Source organism: Chenopodium quinoa, unplaced genomic scaffold, assembly GCF_001683475.1.
Source record: "Chenopodium quinoa cultivar QQ74 unplaced genomic scaffold, ASM168347v1, whole genome shotgun sequence".
Lineage (NCBI taxonomy): Eukaryota > Viridiplantae > Streptophyta > Magnoliopsida > Caryophyllales > Amaranthaceae > Chenopodium > Chenopodium quinoa.
The window spans coordinates 832,806-854,878 of record NW_018744874.1 but is presented as its reverse complement, the minus strand read 5'-3'; the positions used below and the strand labels follow the sequence as shown (position 1 = coordinate 854,878).

Genomic DNA, 22,073 nt, shown 5'->3' with positions numbered 1-22,073 from the left:
TAAGGCCTGTTCTTTTCAGCTTATTTTCAGTCCAGTTCAATTCAGCTCAATAAGTTCAGTTCAATTCTTATCTTAATTTCCTTCTCTCATAAAATATTCAGTTCAGTTCAACTTAGTTCCAATAAGTTCTATTCAGTACAATTCAGTTTAGTTCAGCTCATTTCAGTTAATTAAAACACGCCTTTAAAACATGACTTAAATTATCTTCTATTTATGAAAAATCATACTTGCATTTGATACCTTAAAAAGTTAAAATAACCACTTTTTTTTTTTAAAAAAAAGTTTGTGAGGCGGGAAAATGAAAAGGCAGAAGAAGCCTTTATAGTAGTAAACCTAGCATTTTCCTCATCTTTAGTGAGCTCCATTAAAGTGGCCTACTGTTGAAAATCGCCCCTCAAAAGCTTCAAGACTTTGATTATTCTAGGCTCCATAAGGTACATTCTTTTTCCTCTTTAATTCTAGTTGTTCATTTTATTTTTCACTCAATTATGGTGTTTATTGATTTGAAAAAGTTATTTCTTTTTTTTAAAAAAATGTTTTTTATTTGTAATTTTTATGGAATCTATGTCTAGTATGCGTGTGAAACATGATTTTGTGACCTGATCATCGTTAGATTATTGTAGTTCCTAGGGTTTATAAATCAAATTGGGTTAGGGTTTTGGTTAAAACAGGGGGTTTCTTTGAAAACGTTTAAAGGACCCTCACTAATTCATGTATGGTCTGGAAATTCTATATATTTTGGAAAAAAAATTAGAAATGAATTTGCAATTTCAAAGCTTGTTTTTTTTTTTTTTTTTTTTTTTTTTTTTTTTTTTTTTCTAGGATTAATGATGCAGAAGCTGTTGAACATAAAGCATAATTTATTTATAAATGTAATTTTAATTTTATTTTGAACTCCTATGGTTACTTCATTTGTAATTGGAAAAAAAAAAAATCAGAACTTCAGTACCTTGCCTTATAAATGTCTGAATATGTAATGGACCATCTCAACCAAAAGTAAACCGATCCCGGGCTTCTAATTATTTTATATACTCTAGGCTACAGGATCGGTTTATATACTCTATTGGAATATATCATTTCCCTTTTTTTACTAGTAATTTTTTATATGTATTTATTTAGAAACCGGTTACAGAAGTCAATTTGGCCTGGTAACCTGTTTCAGTACCTTCCCTGCAACAAAACAAAGTTCAGTCCTTTCCCTGTAACTTTTAGGAAACTTCAATACTCTCCATTACAATTAACTCCTTATATATTAAAAAAATGGTATAATCGTTGCATATAATATAAAATGGAGGTAGTAGAAACTTTTCGATTTTCAACTATCGAGTTTTCAATTTCATTTCATGCCTTTATGTTTTTTATTTATTATGTAATATGGTAAATAAGGCTTTTTTTTAGAGCCTAACCTATTATAACAAGCTTTTATGTAACTTTGGAAGACAGGAATCAGATAATGAATTAAAAATTCCATATTCAAGCCGTTCTTGTCTATTCCTCCTCGCAGCATCTGCCTTCCTCTCTTGCAGGCATTTATCGAAAGATACGATCACAGTTCAGATTCATTTATCATAGATAAACAGGCCTTGCAATTTTGTGGCAAAGAAGTTGAGTCCTGTCTAAGAATAGCGAACAAGGGAAAACTTATTGATTTTACAACTCAGGTTAGGAAAACTCCTGAGATTTTTGAGCGTTATTTTGGAATAAAGGGAAAGATATTGAAAGAAGATTTGATGGAGAAGCTGAAGCACATGAATGTGAAAAAGGATAACGCCGATGACTTCTTTAGGTTGTCTGTTTATTTTATGTTTAGTGTGTACTTCAGTACAAATGATACTTGCATATCATTTTGGCCTGTGAGGTATTTGGAGAGCCTGGAGCTCTTTAAATCTTTCAATTGGGCGCGTGCCATCTACGAGTATTTGAGGGAGTCAGTAAGAAAAACTGCATATGGACTTGCAGAAGATGTTACTACTGTCATATCTATGAAGGGGTGTCTTCCTCTCTTAGAGGTAATCGCATATCAAACTTCTTGCTACACAGTATCACTCTATATTCTGCAATTATAGTCACTGTTTATTGACTTGCATATATAAACTCATATCTTGATCATTTTTTGTGCTCTAGACATTGATATACGGGCGCATTGGGAGTCCTTACTTGAAAATGGAAGTTGATCCGAAAATGTTTACAAAACCTTGTATCATCATGTACACTAAGGGTGACTCTAGGAACCCCTGTACACTAAGGAGGGTGCTTGCTACTATAAAATTTGACAAGGTACAACTTTCCTAATGGATAGAATCATCCATTTACACTAACTTGTTTTAACTAAATCCTTAATTCTTCTTGCTATTTACAGATCAAAGAATGTGAAGATTGTTCAATAGAGGAAGCCACTTCCCCTGAGAGTGTAGATGCCAGTGGATTGTGACGCGTTCTAAGAAGAAATGCATCCTCATTGTTTTATCAAGTTAGAAGGCACACCAGGCCAAGAAGCTTATTTCTTGAGATGAATACTGAAGTCAGCCATATGCCATGATTTTGAGCCATGTATTGCAGGTATTCTTGACTTGACCAACTAACGCGACTCATTTGTATATTTGTAGTGTTACGATTTAGGAAGTGTATGAGTATGTATTGCTTTCCTGAGTCATCATTGTCAACGTCTCACTTGGTTTGTATATATTATACGGTATACTATATGGTACATAATTCTAATTTATGCATATCAGTGAAGTAGGTAAGCATATGCATTTAGCTGATCAAGTAGTTTCCAAGGTAGCAAATTTAGATTATTTGTTAAATTATTTTCGCGACAAGCATATGTACTTGTACTTAAAATTCATCATACTGCTAGAATATTTGTTAGATTAATTTTCGTGACAAGCATCGGTGATGATTATGTTTATGTCAATCATTTGTATTTCTCCCATGGCGTTTCCTGCTTTTTTAGGGAGGAAAGGAAGAAGAGAGTAAGAAACTAATTGGGGTTACGTTGCTAATGAGTTTTGGATCATAATAATAAATAATAATCCAAGGAACTATGAAAGGAAGAGATCATTTGTTTAGTTGGCTTTTGGATCATAAATTCATGATAATGAAAGGAAGAGAGCATACAATCCTTCACTTGAATCCAAGATTACTAAAAGCTGGATTGAACTTTTTTTGTTTTTTTTTTTTTTTTGGGTAAAAACAATTGAATTTTTTTACTACTCCGTATGTTTTTCAACTTGGTTTCTAATTTGATCCAATTTGGCTTAAACTACGTATTGTATATTGAAATACAGCTTATACGAACATATAACACTTATAATATGTCGCTATTGATTTTAGACGGAGAGAATTTAAAATTAGGGGTGATAAATGCTGTTAAATAAGCATTTATTTACTCTTATTTAGAATTCCGTCAAAAAAAAAAAAAAAAAAAAACTGAAAATGAAAAATATTACTCCCTGTATTATGTGATTAAATGTTTGTTATTTGAACGAACTTGAAAATAAACTAGTAGTAGAATATACAGAGTTTTATTGATCCAAAAGTAGAGCAACAATTTAAGATATAAGTACAAAATAGCTTAAGCTAAGACACTCTCAAACAAGTGAAAAGAAAATTACAAAAGACTGAAGCAGTCCAATTAATTTATCTTCTAAGCGCTAACACAATCCATAACCATAGACAGACTGGAGTCAGAACAAAGAGAAGTGGGCATCTTCACATACATGGCCTGAACCCATTTAGGCTGAGCCGTTTCAATTTGAGTCTTGTTTTCCGAAGCCGAGGTCGAGGCCGAAGAAGGTGGTGGGTTGGAAGGCTTGGCTTGATTCTGTTCCTGCATCTTGGCAGCCTCACTGCTCCAGATATCAACTAGTGCAGACATTATATTATTATGCAACCTAAAAATAAAAGTTGAGTTTTTGTGTTGATTTTTCAAGGTTTATGCTGATTGCTATGATTCTAGTTATGAAAAGAAATTTGAGGTCTTGGAGACAATTTATAGGAGAAGATCAAGGGAGATTTCATTAAGTGAGGCGGTATGTTTTTCGGCATATAAAAGTTATAAACTGTGGTCTGTTGATTGGAGTAATAAACTATGTTTAGTGTCACTGTCTGGAATCTGGATTATGATATGCTGCTACAGTGGGCGGTAACCCAAGGTTTTATGTTGCTGTTTTAGTGACTAAACTAGCACCTGTTATATGTCGTATTTTTTATTTTCTTCAGTCTAAGACTCTAGAGAGTTCATTATACTCAGCACTTAAATAAAGTTTCCTTAATATCAATTTATTTATTTATTTACAATATTCAATCAAAAATATTCATGGTTAAAGTTTGTGCTTTTACAAGACAAAAAATCAAAATAATGCATGGATGGTGAACAAAGGAAGATACAGTCTGAATCCAATACATCTACAATTATCAGATGATTCTACCAAAATAAAATATTCAATACACAACCGAATTTTCAAGCCAAGGCAACTCGAATTTTTCAGGTAAAAACCAAACTCAAACTTGAAAGGCTTGTAACTGGTAAAAAACTTCCAATTCACTTCTCAAGTGTAAATTTGTGTTTTGATTACCTCCTAATAAGACCCTACTATAACCACTGTCATAGAAACCATATCAAATGGTAGTTAGAATCCTAATCATAATACACGAACATATATTAACAGAAACATCCAGCCTCCACTTACCAAGCTGCTTCGATAATTATTTAAGGCAAATTTGTGACATTAACTTGGACAGTTGGAATTACCATGATTTGCAGTCAAAGAGGGCAGAGGGGTTGTTGCAGACAGAATTTAGGAAAGCAAAGCAAAAGAATCGGGTATTCTGCTTCTGCTTCTGCTTCATAATCTTCAAGGTGGTTGCTGCATAAAGGCGTTTTTCCATCAGCAACAAACTATTTCCCAAACTGCACAAACCACATGCAGTAACTGTGACCTCCCAAGCTCATTTCCTAGAGTTTCTTAACAGGAAGCATATTAGGATCACAGGAAGCAAGTTTTGAACTACTCCCCACGAGATTTTAAGCATATTGTGACTTAAAAGGCCATGGCACTGCCGTTGAGGCTCTGATCAGTGATCACAGAAGAATATTAAGTGTCATTTTCTCTCATTCCAAAAAGTTTTGGCATGTTTCTGTGGTGCAATGGAGTTGATCAGCTCATACAGCGCCACATCCACAGAGTCTAGTCAGCAAAAGCTGAGGTATATGTCCTTATGCCTTTTCCAACAGGATCAGAGGTCCACTAACCCAAATAAACAGCACAATCGGCATCTCCCCAAATAGACCTGCATGGTTCTTTTCGGTCACATATTGAGGTGGAGTTGCAGGCTTCATCCAAAACTGCTCATGCTGAAGGCCTGCCTCACCACAATTATTACAACCAGATGCTAAAGAGCTGCCATATGTGGGTGTACATTGCAGAACCCATCACGGGAGCATCTTTCTTACAAACTCATATCCATGCTGTCCAACCTTCATACATGTTGCAGAGATTATCTGCACTAGTAGCTTGCTTCAGCAGATAATCTACCTGTTCTCCAATACTTAATTCTCTGGAATATATTCATAAGATGGGTCAAGGTCAAAATAGATCCTGTGCACAAGCTTTAAAAGTGTGAAAAAAAAAGCAGGTACCTGGTTTCAGAAATATCTCGGCCGTCTAATTTCACCTCAATACGCCTTAAGACTGACATAGCAAAAGCGTTTTTACCTACAAATACCAAACAGGACAGGAAATTATTACAGCTTTGGTTCATTCTGGAGCAAAACTAGTCAATTGTGCTTTACAAATATGGAATCGATCCTAACTATAAGACAATAAAATGGCTCAAGGTAAGAGCAAATCTTTTCTGTCTCAATAATACATTTAAAAATATTAATGCAATATTAAGTGCTACTTTACACTATCAATGCAAGATTATAGGCTGTTAATATTATCAAAAAAATATTCATTATCAAGTTACATTATAACAGAAGTTTACATAAATTTGCAAAAAAGTGGTTATCATCCTACACTTTAATACATCAACTAAAAAATCCCCTTTTTTCTCAGGGAGGTATATTGAGGCCATGAGGGAAGAAGATAGTACTTTCAAGCTCTAGTTTATATAAGGAGTTAAATTGAAGTGATGGGAGGTGGTAATAATAATAATAAACAATTTTGAAAATTTAAGAAGGAAAAACACCCACTTGAATTAAAGATGCATTATCACGAACACTCATAAGGCCATTGCACGCCAAATTTAACACAAACTCACACCATCAGTCCATCACCATAATTTATGACTTTGTGCCAAATAGACAGTCAATGTATTCTCACACTACACCATGAGGAGTTTTAAACATTGTGGAATTTATTAAAAAAATACGACTAGAGCAATTTGTAAATCTGGCATTCCCTTTCCTCACAACCCAAAAAAGACACACGTAGCATGTAATGGTCCAAAGGGGAAACATATGTTGGTTTAACTTCAACCAATGTTCTCCACTTAACAGGGATTTATTAGGTTAATGAATCCCATCAGCTAGCTTTTGTTGTTTATGTTACATGACATAGTCTGTATATATCTACACTTGATTTTTGTTCTTCCAAAGTGCCTAAAAATGAATCCTCCAGTCTAATTATAGTCGATGTAAATGCAGCCATAGAAATTATTAAAAATTACACGTTATCATTCAAAGTAAAGCTATGATTTAATTCACCATATTTTTGCTTATATGATCTGATCTGATTTTTTTTATTTTTTTTAATCTAATCTGCACTTATTTTTCCTGATCACATTTGATTATCTGATTTGACCAAATTTTGACCTTATTTGTACGCTAATATATAAGGTAAAAACCTATCAAAAGGGTCTTATTAAGGAAAAAAACCTATCAAATGGGGTCTCTAATTTTCTTAATTTTTTCATCATGGAATTAGAAATATTTAGCAATAAAATTATTATTATGTAATTTTCTAAATTTTTTCATTACGGAATTAACAATATTTTTAGCAATAAAAAATGCATATAAAATGATAAAAGTATGTTATAAACTCATTTATTTATATCTGATTTGAAGTTATCATTTTTGATCTAATCTGAAATGAGGTCCTTGAATAAGTGAACTAGACATAGCCTAAATGCAGTAAAACAATTTATTCTTACCCTTAATTGCTCGAACAACATCCTTTTTAATTCGATCATTTTGACTGTCATCTCCAGCTTCAACTTGCTTTGATGAGGTTGCATCATCTTTTCCATCGATATTCATGTCCAAATCTTTAGGAGCATTAGGCTGTATATCCAAAGAAAAACCAGTGCTATCTCCTTTGGCCTCCATGTCATTTGACATCACAGCAAGCAAGATATCCTGTTGATCAGTTTTAGTGAATAGAAATTGTTCCTTTTGATCTCCATCCTCTTTGTTGTTGGAGTTAAGCGAAAGACGCTCCACAGATTCTTGAAGACTAAATCCATTGGAAGGACTGATTTCATCTGAAATACTTTCCCCACCAGAGCTGCTACTATATATGCTATCTGGAGGAGATATCCATCCTTTATCTTCAGCAGACAAATAATTGACAGCAATCAAACCTTCATCCTCTCCTTCAGGTTCTCCGATTATTTCTCCTTCCACGCCATCATATTCAGTATAACTTTGAATGAGGTCTTCCCTTGACAAATTCGTTTCTTGTGACCTATCTTCCAGGGTAGCTTCTACACCTTCAACGGCCTATAGATAAAACAGATAAAAATTTAAAACATATAGAACAACTCCAGTCAAGCATGAAAACAGAATTTAAAAAATGGCATTACCTTATGCAGCTTAGCAGCATGGAGGCTTGCAGAGTGAGCAAGCTTAGTCAGGGAAGAATACAGTTCCTTCACAGAAGATACTAGAGATGGTACCAGGGGCTTGAAAGCCTGGAAAGCCTCCTTAATCCTTGGATAATAGGATTGATATATAGCTTGCCCATGAATAGGAGATATCTCCATTTTGGTTTCCCTTTCCTTTGTCATAGCATCAGTCATTGCAGCTACATCCTTGGACAATACTGACTCAAGTGGAAAGATTATCTCACTTGCCTGACATAACTCAGCAAATCAGTATAAAGAGGTAATGGTGAAAAAAGAAACTTAATTAGAGGAAGGCTAACGTGAATTCCCTAAAAAAAAAAAAAGGATAACATATACAGTATCAAAGTTTCAATAACAGCAAGGTGATGGAACCACAACCCAGTCATATAATTTATAAATAGATTATTATTAAGAAAATAAAAAAATAAGGAAATGAAAACCCTAGACATTGTTTATGAGAAATCACCTTTGCTATGGATTCCATAAGGGAACGATGCATTGCTGCAGCCTCTTTTCCCAAGTTATGCACATCATGAAGACCATCGCTTATAGCTAGCACCTATAATGTCAAACAAAGAATATTGGACAAAGAAAGTGAGATGGGGGTGCATTGAAAGTTCAGACTGCTGAAAATGCCACTGAAGACTGTATTGAGAGACAAAACAAAGAAAGTTATCGAAAGCGATAACCAGCAACACCAAGAAGCAGAACATGGTAATCTATATTATGTTCACAATTAAATCTTTTCAGGATATTTAACTCTTCAATCATAATAAAAGGTAGCAGCCTTTACAAAAAGCCACTAACGGAAGAAGAGCCTACAACAAAACTCAAGTAAGAAAAAGATTACAAACCTCTTCAAGCATGGAACCACATTCAGAAGTCAAAGCAGTATGTCCATTCGCAACGTGACAAAAAGCAGAGAGTGCGATGCTAGCTTCACATGCACAATCTCTCATTTGAAGCAGAGTAGTTTGCAAGTCCTCTGAATTGGTTGAAACCCCAGATACATCATATCAATTCATGTGTGAGATAAATTGTAACAGGAAAGTAAAACATAATCCACAAAAATATACATAACAAAATTGAAAATTACAGAAAATATTACAACCTGAGGCTGACTTTGCTTTTGAAGAAGCCACAGAGAGTTCATTAGAGGCAGAAAATAAACCATTGGAGGCAGCTTCCAAGCTGCACTTTGCTAACTTCAATTCCTGTTCAGCCCCTGATCCAAAATTATACAGTTCAGTACTTCAGTGACTAAATAAAGAATAATGTGTACTGAGCAGAAAAAACGGAATCACTCACGAGAGAAAGAATGGAAAGTGACTTCCAGCCTTGCCAATGCATTTAAATATGCTTGCTGCCATGCCCTTTTATCTCCACTGGTTCTGAATGGAAATAATTCACCAGGAACACAAAGGATACCATCTCTTGATGCTTCAAACTCCAAAATCGACAAAGAAACTCTCATAATGTCAGCAGCCTTTTCGCAAGCTTCCTGCAACAACTTTTTCCTCTGCTGCAAATGATCATGGAACTCAGAAGGAATTCCAGCACCCTTGTAAGAGGTATTGCCAGTCACGCTGGAATTTGGACCACCACAAGCCCAATTCATAGCTCTTTCCAGCTGCCCTTCAGCTGTGATATAGGTCCTTTCACAAGACTGCAAGCATTCAATTGAACTAGCTATCTTAGAGACGGAAGATTGCATCTTTTCCAACAAATTAGATCGGTAGATATCCAGAACAAGAGGATACATCTTGTCATCACTTTCTAGAAATTTATGAGCTATGATCCTGCTATCATGTGAAGGATTTAAGGTCATATCATTCATCCATTCCATTTGAATAATCTCTAGGCTAGTTCTTTTAATAGCCTCCTTTAGCTCATTCACTTGTTTCCTCAAAAGAGATGCAGCTGACTTTGCTGCTCTGACAGTTTCATGTGCACTGCAGTACTCTTCAAGCATTACTTTCATTTTTTTCTCATCACTAAGATCCTTCTTCAATTTATCAAATCCATGGTCTTTAAACCCTTCCAATTGTTGCTTTAACTTCTCAACCTCTTTATCTAAGCAGTGCACTAATGCAGGAGCAATTCGTTCTTTGATGTATAGGCTCATCAGGACATGGAGGTGCCCTACCAGCTTTTTCTTTATTGTATCAATAAGCTGATCCATACCCAAATTCTGATCAATAGATGAAGATACATTATGGATGGTAACATCAAGGATGGAATCCATTACTGCAACTTTCCAAGCAAAAAAATCACTACCACTCAGTAAACCTTTAAATTTCCAGATATATTCGGACAATTGGCATCCAGATGTGATTATGTTAGTTAATTTGGAAATATCAACTTGACAGAAACTTGAATCACAATAAGAAAGGAGCTTCTTGTCCTGAGACTCTAATCCAGAGAAAGGTCTGTCCAATGTAGATAATAACACATTGTTTCTAAGACCATGACCTACTCTCTCTTCCTCAGAACCAAGCAGAGATAGAAAATGATGTTCTGAAGAAACCAGACCATCTCTTATGCCAGCTTCTTTATTAATTAGGGAAGAGCTCCGTGCATCCTTTTGATTCCATGTGTGGTGAAGTTCGTCTAGTTTTGCCCTACAAGCTTCTTCTTGAGAAGCAAGTTCCTCAGCTTCCTCCCAAGAAAGATGATCTCTTCCTTTCATAGCAGCTTCTTCAAGAGCCAACTGTTGCTCTGTGATGAGACCAACATTCACAAAGTAGCCCTTTTCCAGTTCTTCCAGAGATGCCCTCTCTACTTCAACCTCAACAAGCTGCTCCAATGCAGTTTCAACAGATCCCCGGATATTGGACAATGCTCCAAATGCATCCACTACTTCTGAATCAATGGAAACAATGGATTTAATAAGCTCTGGAAAAATAGCTTCACTCATATGTACAACAAAATCCTTACACGACAACAAAGTAGCTTTAAAAATGGAAGCCCAATTCTTGTCAGAAACTTCTGTATCACCAGTTGCTGCTCCATTACTAACAGAATGCTGAAGCTCAATAATAAAATCCATAACTAGAACACATTTTTCTATTTGCTCTTCTAGCTCAAAGAATACCATCCCAAAGTCAGACTGAGGCAGACTGCCCACATTTCCTAAAGTACTTGACTCGTTAAATATGTTTTGTACCTTATGTTTCATGTCATCATACAGAGAGCATAAGGCTACATATAGAACAGACAATAACTTCTCTTTCTTCATATCCACTTCTACTTTGCTATCTCTACTACCCTCGTGTTTAAATTGTATATGTGGAAGAGAAGGAAAGAGGTCCTCATTCCTTGTAAACCAACTAGATTCCATATAATTCTGAAAAGCAGATAGAACACGATTCTTAGCCTTCAATTCTGCTTCAGAGCCAATAGAGTTTACAAGTCCAGCATACTCCTCCTCGAGTTTCTCTATCTCTAAAGCAAACCTCTTCATTTTAAGACAGAGATCATCCTGGCGATGTCTGACATAATCAAGATCATCTCCATGCATCTTCGAAATAAGCTCACCAGCCTGCCTCCTCGCCAGGGAAAGCATATCAGGGGAAAGTGAATTGATGGACAGTTGTAAGACTTGTGCCCAACTGTGTACAGGGCTTGTTGCAATGTAATTTAAGGGTAAGAATCTTTGCAGAGAAAGAGCATATGCTTGAAGTGCTATTACTGCAGATGAAACTCCATCGTCCAACTCAGCTATGAGCTGAGAAACTTCCCTGTCTATTTCATGGCATTGTGCTTGTGTGGGTTCAGGAACAATAGACAATGGAACACCTGCTACTGAAACAGCAGAGGTAAGAGATAAAGCATCTTCGACACAGCTTTGCCCTATACTGGCTTTGACTTCAGATATGGAATCATTCCGTAAAGCATCAATGAACCTTCCATGCTGCTCTAACCAAGTGGTTGCTTCTTGGACTTTCTCAGCCACACCAGCCTTAGCCTGAGCAAACTCCCGAGCCTGAACTTCATACTGGGCACGAGATTTCTCTGAGCGGGAAGTTGCGTCTGAGACCAGTGATTTTGCAGATGTTTCATTGAAAAGAAGAGTAGACCTCTCTTGGTCAGCACGGTAAAATATAGCCGAGACAAGTTCGTACTGGTTTAAGACATTCAAAAACCTCTGCAAATAGAATTCCAAGTTTAAATAATACACTATAGTACAGTATACAACAAATATATAAATATATAAAAATATGAGAGACCTCAAAAGAAGATTCAATGGCCGGGGCACTAGCTAGTAGTAAATCATGATGTTCCTGCCAAAGAAGACAAACTTAGTGAACTTCCTCATGTTAACAATGAATTCTGTGATTGGGAAATTACGAAATAACTTAAATGATAAAGCATGTTATAAAATAACTCTAAAATGGTCCAAAAAAAAAAAGAGCTACAATGTTCACATAAATTAAAAGTGGCTCCTGAGTGCCTATAACTGAAATACATGCCACATATTGATATGACAGTTGACAAATGCTTGCTGTCACTGTTTCATTAGAAAGGTAAAAGATTACCATTGCTCATAATTTATAATTTGAACAACACATTTTAAAGATATATTAAATGATGTCAATATTTATATTGAAAATAGTTAAATACTTCTTATAAAAATTGTTGACCATTATAAGTTCTATCATACAGCTACAAGCCTCAGATCCATAAAAATACAAGTCTGTAATAAGACAGCACAACATTTGATGCTGAAAAGGTTGAGGTATTGATCTAAAAAAATGCAAACCTTGAGTTAGTGGTTTCATAAAGCCTTTAAGAATAGCATGTCAGGTATTCAGCAGCAATTACTCAACACGGATCTCACCATAAGTGGGTACAAGTCATTTATTATAATCAATCAGGAATTCAGGACTCTAGAAAATAATAAATGGGTTCAACTACTAGGCATATAACCAGAGACCAGTTTAAATAGGCCAGAATAAAGGAGTACCTGTAAAGGAACACGCATCTCTTGCACTCGAGAAGCAAATAAACTTAAGCTAACAGCCAATTCCATCCCCTTTCTTTCCTCACCACCAATAGCAGCATCATCATGAAAATCTCCACGTTTCCACTCCACCAGTGGATCCCACACAAAGACCTCCAATAACATGAGAAGTAAATCTTTATTCCGTCTAAGAACACCAATTACTGCTTCACAATTTGCCCTGAAGAGTCCTTCAATTCCAGTCAACCCTAAAGCAGCTTCAAGTGTCTGAGTAAGGCGGAATGGCACAATCTCAGGAACCTTTAGCCTTTGTCCTTTCTCAAAGCACACATTGTAATCAATATGTACAATGTCCCCACTAAAAAAATCGATAAGAATGTTATCCAAATGTCTATCCCCAAGGCCAAAGATGTGGCCCACCATACTCATAGCAGCTAAGCTACCACAATACCTGCATAGAGAAATCACAATAGACAAAGAATTTAAGAAACACAATGACATCTTTTAAGTATAATAGTTCATTTAAGAAATTGTAGTTCCTTAGGGTTTTATAAAATTCATAATCTATAAAGAAGGCAACAATTGCAAAGAAACCTTGTATAAGATTGTATTAAACGTTTGACTCATGAATTCCTGTCAAACAGTTTCATTCTTTATTAATGCCAATTTAAGCCATAGATTGTTATTACCTCTTCAGTTTTGAGCTGAAAGCACTGAAACTCTCACTTGCACACCAGAGTTCTTGATGAAGAAGCTGCTTGGGAGTCTCTTTCATAAGATCCAAGAAAACCTTAAGCTTAACTTCATGAGGCCAATCTCGTCTTGAAATAACTCTCTTTATGCCTTTTTCTTTTAATGCTGGTATAATTTTCCCATAGAACATGTCACTTGGCCGGGGAACAGGTGGAGGAACTGTATCTTTCACATTGCTGCCACCCGTGGCCAGAAGTTGGGCCATTTGAACTCTTTGCTGCCAAGATTTGAAAATACTGTAAATGCTTATTACATTATCCACCCACTGGATGAGACCAGCCCGGCCACTAATTGGTGTTACAGAATAATAACGAATACCAACTGACCGACTTCGAGTTTCAGAATATGATTGAAGAAAACTATTAACCGCTTGCAAAAGTTGCATGATTCGAGCATCAAGTCGTAAATCTTCTCTACCCTTTAAAAGATATGTATACTTTCCACCATCAGAGCCCAACATTACAAGTTTCTTAGGTTTGGTCTTGGTTGGTAGAATAGCCACTTGTTCGGAGAAAGAAGAAATTGTGACAATTCCCAGAGAATTGCTACTGAAGTCTCTGTCAGTTTCAGACAGCATTAACTGCTTTTGCTTCTCAAGCCCAGGCATCGGAACATCAGAAGAGGACAAGCGAGCCAGTTGTGGTGCAACTTCTTTCAAAGAAACTTCAGACTTTCTCTGATAAGATGCCAAGGATGCAGCAATATTATCAAATGGTCGCCAGACATCTCCAAGTGCTGAAGTAGAAGCAGGAGAATTTTTAAAGGCTAAAATTGCAGATCTTATCAGCTCTTTGTACTCATCCTGGAACCATTTCTCATGTGGAGTCTCAGGTTTTTTAGATATCAGAGCAAGACGACGCTCCAAGGCTACAACAACAGGGGCCATCATAGCAGAATATTTCGCAGCATTTATTTTGACTTTCTCACTGTGGCTAAGAGTAATATTTCCTGAAATTCTTGCAGCTTCTTCTTTTAGCAAATTAATACGCCTATGCACATCTGCAAAACACAGATGCTCAATATCTACGGCCAAAAATTTTCATCTCAAAAGCTTAATTACAAACGTATGGGCTACATAGCAGCTAAAGTCAGTAATCAGTATAGTAAATATATAAATATGAAAAAGGAAAGCAAAGGTCAAAATAGCACCCACTTCAGAGTACATCAATATTTCAAAATGTGTACTTTGTAAGATTAGTACTTCTAAGGAAAAAGTTTTACAAAATTTTTCTAAGGAAATGCAACAGCAATGAGCTAAGGCTACCTCCATGAAGATCTTGGAGAGTGCTGAGCCATAGTTCCTCCCAGAGAACAGTTACATTTCCTAATTCATAAATCATGAGCTTGACATCTTGTACCAGCCTTGGATAAAGCTTCATCTGAATGATGATAAAAAGGGTAAAAGACCATCAATCAATCAATAACAGAGAGAAACATTAGAAACATGGCACCAAGGACAACTTAAAGCTGAATGAACAAGGACTCAATATTGACACATAGTGACGCAAGACATTACTAACAAGTCTAAAAAGTAGAGATAAAATTAATAGTAGATAAATAAAATAAAAAATAAAATAAAATAAATAAATAAATAAACAAATAAATAAAATCATAGTGGATCAAGTGACCAGCCATCAAATGAATAAACCCAAACAAGGTTGGTTTCAACTCTTTCAAGTTTCAACAAACCTACGGAAGGACCTCCTTCATTGACAAGTCAAACGAACTAGTAGAGATTTCACCGCTGCAAGCACTATCAGATTACTACAAGAGTATCAAATATGTATAGGTGCTATGAATTTAAGGTGAGTCTTGAAACAACTTAGGGTTCCTCAAAAAGATTAGAACGGATCAGAAAAAGATAGCATAAAAACTTATGTCAGCAATCAGCATATCAGGCTTTGGCCCTTGTGACAGGTGAGGAATGAGGATATGAAGGTCGGTAAAAAATAATTTAAAAAAAACAAATGATTCAGGTCTATATTCTTGAAGAAATAAACACTGTATGCCTATAACAGCAAAACACAGTACACTAAATTGCAGAAGCATTAAGCGAGAGGGACTGAGAGCTGTAAATTACCAAACATTCCAGAATACGCTGAAGCTCCTCTGGCGGTTCTTCATCAGAAGCATTAACATCGACAAGAGTTGGATACACAACAGACCACGGAGACGACTTTGCCAGCATCATTAGCAAGCCTTCCAATTGCTTCCGTGTTTCGGGTTCTGGATGAGAGCATAGTCGAGCAAACAGCTGTGGCGTTACTTCCTAAAGATGACATTTGATCAGAACATTGTGGAAGAGTTGCAGGAAAAGTAATGTAGGATATGGGGTGGGAAAATGTGATACCTGCCACGGTAACAACGGCACAGAAGATAGGGCAGGTTCAAGTGTGTCCTTCAGCTCCAAACCATAATTGAGCATAATATGTAGTATATACAGAGTAGCCCTTAAGCTTCCAGTGTTTTTACTGAAGGATCCACAATCATGGTCAATGGATGTGAAACTACCAAGCCTAGAGGAAGAGTACGAAAGGTACTGCATGAAACCATATGCAGCGTGCCCGAACAAAGAAACTCTTCTCTTCCTCAAAGACCACCAGATATCAACCATGACAACCATAGCACTGACATAAGATGTCATAACATTTTCTTCTGGGTGAACATCGTGATTATGAAAAGTCATCCAAAGCTCAGATGACACTGCAGATGACAGAGGCTCAGAACCAAAATTTTCCACACCAGGTGCTCTTGCAAAAGATTCAATAACATCCACTAGTTTCTGCACCAAAGATGTTTGATTTAGGCGATTCGCCTCATTGGATGATTCAACTAAGGAGCACCTCTCTTCCCCTTCATTTGAATCATTTGCACAAAGAAGTTCTGAAATAACAGATCTAACTCTCGAAATTTCATCTTCAGTTAAACTGGTCATATTTGGCATCAACTCTTGACGAAGGACTGGAGAAAGAGGGGACGAATGAAGGACAGCTCCCTGAGATGGGTTTAGACTCTCTTTAGCTTGAGAAAAACACCAAGATGCATACGAAATCCAAGTCTTGCCTAAAGTAGGGCAAAGCTGCGTCGATAGCTTTGTTGCTGTGCCAACAATTTCCTCAATGACTAAGCGTGTACTTTGTTTAGAGATCAACTTCTCTTCTACCAAGGATTCATCACCATCACCAAACTGGCTAAAGTCAGTAAGAATATCAAGAGCAACATTTTCCAGGCTAAAATCAGCATAATCCCGCTTCAACCAATTTGAGAGCTTCAGACATGCCTTAGCCTTTAATGGACTATCGTCAGCAGCAGCATCTACATCCTCTAAACCAAAAAAGCCAGACTTAACATATGACCACATATTCGTGAATGCATCTGCAAACTTCTTTTCAGCATACAACAGCAGAATATCCTCATACTTCAAGCTTGATGTTAGAAATACACGGTTACTTCCCTCAAAGCAAGTATCAGTTTGATCCCTGAGATACTTCTTAAGATTGTTTGCCAGCCCAAAATTTCCCTGCTTGCGAGCTAAGCACATTAAATCCTTGCATAGCTGCAAAGTAACAGATGAAATAGGCAGGATGGTTTTGTATACCCTAAGAAGCTTCAGCCATGAGCTACAATCCTGGTGGACTACACTCATTGGCAGATAAACTGCCTGCCAAAGTGAATTTACTATTGATTCAAACTGCTTAGTTTTGTCCTGAATGTTAGCCAACCTCCAATCCTCTTCTAATGCATATATGCAGTGCAAATGTATGGCATATGGTGCAGCCTCTGGCAACCCATCAAGTGGGAGAATAGTCAGAGCTTCATTCAGCAACAACTTGGCCTTATGCATCTCATCAGGCACCATGTCCATTTTATCTTCAGTTTTATAAAGCAATCCCTGCAAAAGCATCTGCTCACTCCTTTGCAATGCCAATTTGGGATCGAGAGTAAGTTCAGAGCTACTTTTGGGTGTTAAATCTAAGGATGCCCATGATGCCCGGTAGTCACCCTCATCAAATTGAGCTAACGCATGGATTGCATTCATTTCATTTCCAGCAATAGTTAAAGCACCTGAATAACTTTTTCCAGCATGCTTTGCCCGTAAAGCTTGCAGCTCCAGCAACCAATAATCAAGTGACTGCCAATCTGAAATAGCACAATAGTTCTCAATGACACGTCCAATTATATATTGTATTCCATCAGCTTCCATAGAACTAAGGGATTCTTCTGTCTGAAGCAAATGAGTAAAGACAGCAGCAGCTTTTTCATATTGTCCTTCTGCTTGATGTACTAAACCAGTGATCCACGAGAAAGGTCCATAAAGCTGATAGCTATTATCAGCTTGTTTGCTTTCATCAAACAAAGAAGAAAAGCTCATATACGCCCATTTCTGCAAGCCAATTAAAGCTGCTGATTCATGTTTCTTAGACAGAGCCTGAGCCATGTGTTGCACAATTCGCATGACATCTCCACTTAACTTTCCCCTGACATCAAGTGGGTTATCAACAGCCTGAATTCGAGACTTTTCTCTAAAGGAAGAAGCTACTGAACTTTTGAGCTCCTGCAAACGTAGGGAACAATACTGGATGATAGCATCATGGCACTGTAACGCCAAGCCAGCATTCATCATTGGCTCACATATGCGAGAAAACCACTCCTCACAAACCTTTTTGTTTGCTCGAAAAAACAAGGAACTCTGACGAGAAGCAAGAGGCAGCACAGAAGAACCTTCATATGCATTGTATACATTTTTCTTCAAAGCCTCAACAAAATCCAGCAATAACCTCATAGGCAGTAAATGGGCACCACTGGAACCTATTATGCTTAAACCTCCATCATTTTGCTCGCTATCAATTTGCAGCATATGAGATACATCCAGAAGCATTCTCTCTAGAGCTGCAAAAGTTTGAGTTGGACCACCGAGGTTAGTCCGAAGACGAGTAGCAGTGCAATATCGAGCAGCTTCATGTATAGCCCACCATACACCAGCCAAGTTATTCACTAAACTAGTTTTTTCAAGAAATTCAGCCTCAAACTTAATTTCCAGCCATTTACTATTGCCACTGGAACTTCCGGTTTCCTCCAGACTTTGAGTTAATTCCTTCGCACAATTACAGTGTTGAATAAGCCGTTGAATCCAGGAAGAAAGAGGTGCCTTCCATCGTTGTGAGATGTAACTCAAAATAGAAACAAGCTGCTGTGGTTGCAGACGTTGTGGCAGCTGCTTAAGGGCAAACACATGTCTCCAGTGCAAGTCAGCTCTATTTCCTGATTTACAGTCAGTGAGCCTGCCTGTTGTAACAGTTCCACAATCTGATGAGCCACAGAGATACACCGCAACCGGGAGGAAAAGGGAAAGACGCTTTACAAAAGCACTTCTTATAGTAGTATCTGGATCGCCAAGCTTTTCGAGGACCACTTCTGCCATCTGATAGAAGTCTCTGGGATGAACAAGTTTTGCTCGTAAAAGCATGTCAAATACTGTAGCCACTTGCAACCTCACTTTTGTTTCCCTGTCAAATGCAGCACCCAGTACAGAGGAAATCAGAGTCCAGACAGCAGAACCATATCCAGCATCATCATAAGGATTTATGGGCACATTCAGACTTTCATATATTCTAGTTGCATCTTCACATGATTTATGAATCCAATCAAGGGCTTTGAGTTTTGCAGCTAGAGGAGAATTAGCTTCAAGAGCTTTCAAAAGGATGCTACTGTACTTGTTTAAATGCCCAACAATGAAATTACAATCCATACTAACTCTATTTGTTTTCTGAACAGAATCATTGCTGCGAAACTGAATGGAGTACTTGCTCAATAGCTCGACTGAAGAAATCCTACCTAAAGTTTCAAGAACAACTACTTGCAGCTCTACACAGCTTTTGACAGACAACTGAAAAGGATACAACTTCGTAATTACAAATAATGCTAGACGTTCTGACCTTTTGCACAACAAATTAGCTATGTCAGGTGAGGCAGTCAAACTATCTGTCTTGTCCAGGCAAATACAGCTCAGTAAGACTTTCAAATTATACTTAATTAAGGCAAACAACTCCATCTTTGAGAAAGAATCAGTACTGGGACAGTTAGTACCCACATCTCTACAGACAAGGACTTTTTCTAACATATCAGACAACATGACCATCTCTTCGAATAGTGAGCTAATTGCATGTTCAACAACTTCATCATTCCCATGTTGAAGCAAGAAAACATAAGTAGCAGCAGCACTTGCAGTCACTAAATGATTGGGATGCAAACGCAGCTGAGAAATTGGAGAATCCCATTGCAAAATCTTATGAACAGAAGAAGGAAGAAGCCCCATTTTTTGCAGGGACAGCAACTGCAGATTAGTTTTAAGAACACTGTGAATCTGAAAGGACATAATTTTCCCCCCTTCAGCAGGTTTTATACTGTCATCCACATCCAAACTCAGAAATAAAACATCAAGAGCAAGCGGATAAAAGGTGGAAAACTTTTCCTGTAATATTTCAGCCAAGAGAGTCAAACACCTCCAAGAATCCTCAATCCACTTTGACCACCCGAACTTTTTCCCCATCAGAGACAAGCATCCCAGCAACTTGGGAATCATTTTACTCAAAGGCTCAACTATCTGTTCAAGAAGATTAATTTCTAGCAAACCTGAAGCCGTTGATTTTAGTACAGTTGAGAAACAAGAAAATAAAGCAAGCAATCTACGAAATTGTTGAGGGGTTCCAGGACTTCCATCTTGTAGCAGCATATCCATATCACCTAAAAACTTGGACAGCAAACTCAAAGGGAACTGCAGATTACTCACCCAATATTTCTGAAACTGCAAGAAGCTGCCCATAATAACTTGTCTATCAGACTCAGCAAGATCCGGTAACATTGCCCATCCGAGTAGCAGGTCAACAATATCAACAAAGTGGGGCTGAAAACATCTAAAAAACTTCAAGGATAACACAGTTAAAACACCCAAAATCTGATGCAGCAGATTCAAGGAGGTCCTCTCATCCTCAAGCAGTTCTTGACATGCTTTGAGTATAGGAAAAGCATACCGCTCAGTTGCTCCTACATCCCCTACACTTAGGAATTCGCGCAGACTTTCCAGAGCCAGTTCCATTGACCCATCATTTGCAGTCATATTTTTCAACAATGGCAACGCCCAATTAATAAATCGATCCACCAAAGTTCCCAGTACAACATGGTTCTGTCTTCCATTAGAACCCGGCGGAATTGTACACAAAATCGAGCAGAGCGCTCCATATCCAGTAGCTGCTGCCCGACGAATTGCATATGATCTGAGCCACATATTTAATGAAAAAAAATGTCACAAATTTTTTTTTTTTCATTACATTCTCCATTTCCAAATTGAAATCCACTAATTCAACACCCTGGGACAAATACTCTATAACACTACATCTCTAATTTATAGCACAGGAAACACAATTGAAAAAAACAAATTCTCAGAAATCGAAAGCTATTTTCACTGGAAAATTAATAATTCTAGTAATTGAAAAAGAAATTGCAATACATAAACAAAATCAATTCCAACAAGCTCAATCAATTAGAACAAAAAAAACAGCAGTAATCAAAATAGCAACAAAATAAACCCTAAAACAGAAAATTGAGAGATAAAAGAGGATCATACTTATCAGTAAGAAGCTGAGAAAAGCCTTGAAAGAGAAAAGTAGCGGAGTGAGAAACGAGAAGTGAGTTAGGAGGGAAAAGGATGAGACGATGAAGCGAGTTAATGGCGGAGAGTCGATTGGAGTCGTCAGCTTCCTGAGTCGGCGACGAAGAAGATGGTGCGGCGGCGGAAGTGGCGGCGGAAGAGGCGGTGTCGTCTTTGGCGAGGGCAACGGAGAGAAGAGCAGCGAGCTGTTGTTGTTGATGGTGAAGTCCTTGCATAGTCGTCGTCGTCTTCTTCGTTGAGTTTGAGCATTTTCTGGAATTAAGTAGAGTGGTGGTGGTGTTGTTTCAGATGGTTTGGAATTGTGACCGCCATTGTTGTTTGTTGTGGAAGTTTTGACTCGCCGGAGAAAGTTTTTGAGAGATTTTTTTTTTTGTTTGTTTAAGAGACTTGTTTATTTCTATCTTTAAAAAAAAAAAAAAAAAAAAAAAAAAAAAAAAAAAAAAAACTCCCTCAGTTGCTTCATTTTTCCGTGTGCATTCACTTGTCTGCGTTCATTTCTTCGTGCGCGGAGTTTTAGAAAAAAAGTAATAAAATATGGAAGTAATGGATTAACTGAAAGAATAAAAAAAATCACAAATTTTGCAATTTTATTATTTTTTTTAAAAAAAAATACCACAACTCTTCTCTCTATTCTTTTCTTATACTCCAAACCATACATCACCAACAATCATATATCTACTATACCCATTTTCTCTCTCCTCTTTTCTTAGCTTCTTCTTTAAGTCAAACCACACATCACCAACAATCATATCTGTACTCCACCCATTTTTTTCTCTCGTCTTTGTCAAATTGCTGCAATTAAAGCCCGAAATTGTAGAAATTGGGTGTTAAATTGCTGTG

General features: G+C 37.0%; 2 protein-coding genes across 4 annotated transcripts; one reads left to right on the top strand and one right to left on the bottom strand.

The window, feature by feature from the left end:
* The first annotated feature begins 346 nt into the window (after positions 1-346).
* Positions 347-4,292, top strand: LOC110705011. 3 transcript variants are annotated; one of them, XM_021882830.1, is made up of 4 exons: positions 347-434; positions 1,444-2,009; positions 2,125-2,277; positions 2,360-3,425. In XM_021882830.1, the coding sequence occupies exons 2-4, from the start codon at positions 1,731-1,733 to the stop codon at positions 2,429-2,431; spliced, it is 504 nt and encodes a 167-aa protein (XP_021738522.1). In that variant the 5' UTR covers positions 347-434; positions 1,444-1,730; the 3' UTR covers positions 2,432-3,425. The 3 variants fall into 3 exon arrangements, 2 of the variants coding, with proteins under 2 accessions (XP_021738522.1, XP_021738521.1); XR_002508031.1 differs by lacking the exon at positions 347-434 and adding an exon at positions 3,676-4,292 and having other exon boundaries at positions 787-2,009; positions 2,360-2,559; XM_021882829.1 differs by lacking the exon at positions 347-434 and having other exon boundaries at positions 787-2,009.
* A 60-nt stretch (positions 4,293-4,352) lies between these two features.
* Positions 4,353-21,806, bottom strand: LOC110705010 (serine/threonine-protein kinase SMG1-like). The gene is made up of 15 exons (XM_021882828.1): positions 21,189-21,806; positions 15,915-20,838; positions 15,645-15,833; positions 14,829-14,943; positions 13,501-14,563; positions 12,815-13,262; positions 12,078-12,131; positions 9,157-11,995; positions 8,960-9,073; positions 8,703-8,833; positions 8,315-8,407; positions 7,807-8,076; positions 7,156-7,723; positions 5,642-5,717; positions 4,353-5,559 (listed from the first exon to the last, which is right to left on the bottom strand). Exons 1-15 carry the CDS (start codon positions 21,446-21,448, stop codon positions 5,460-5,462), a joined length of 11,244 nt encoding a protein of 3,747 aa, XP_021738520.1. The 5' UTR covers positions 21,449-21,806; the 3' UTR covers positions 4,353-5,459.
* Positions 21,807-22,073: the final 267 nt, after the last annotated feature.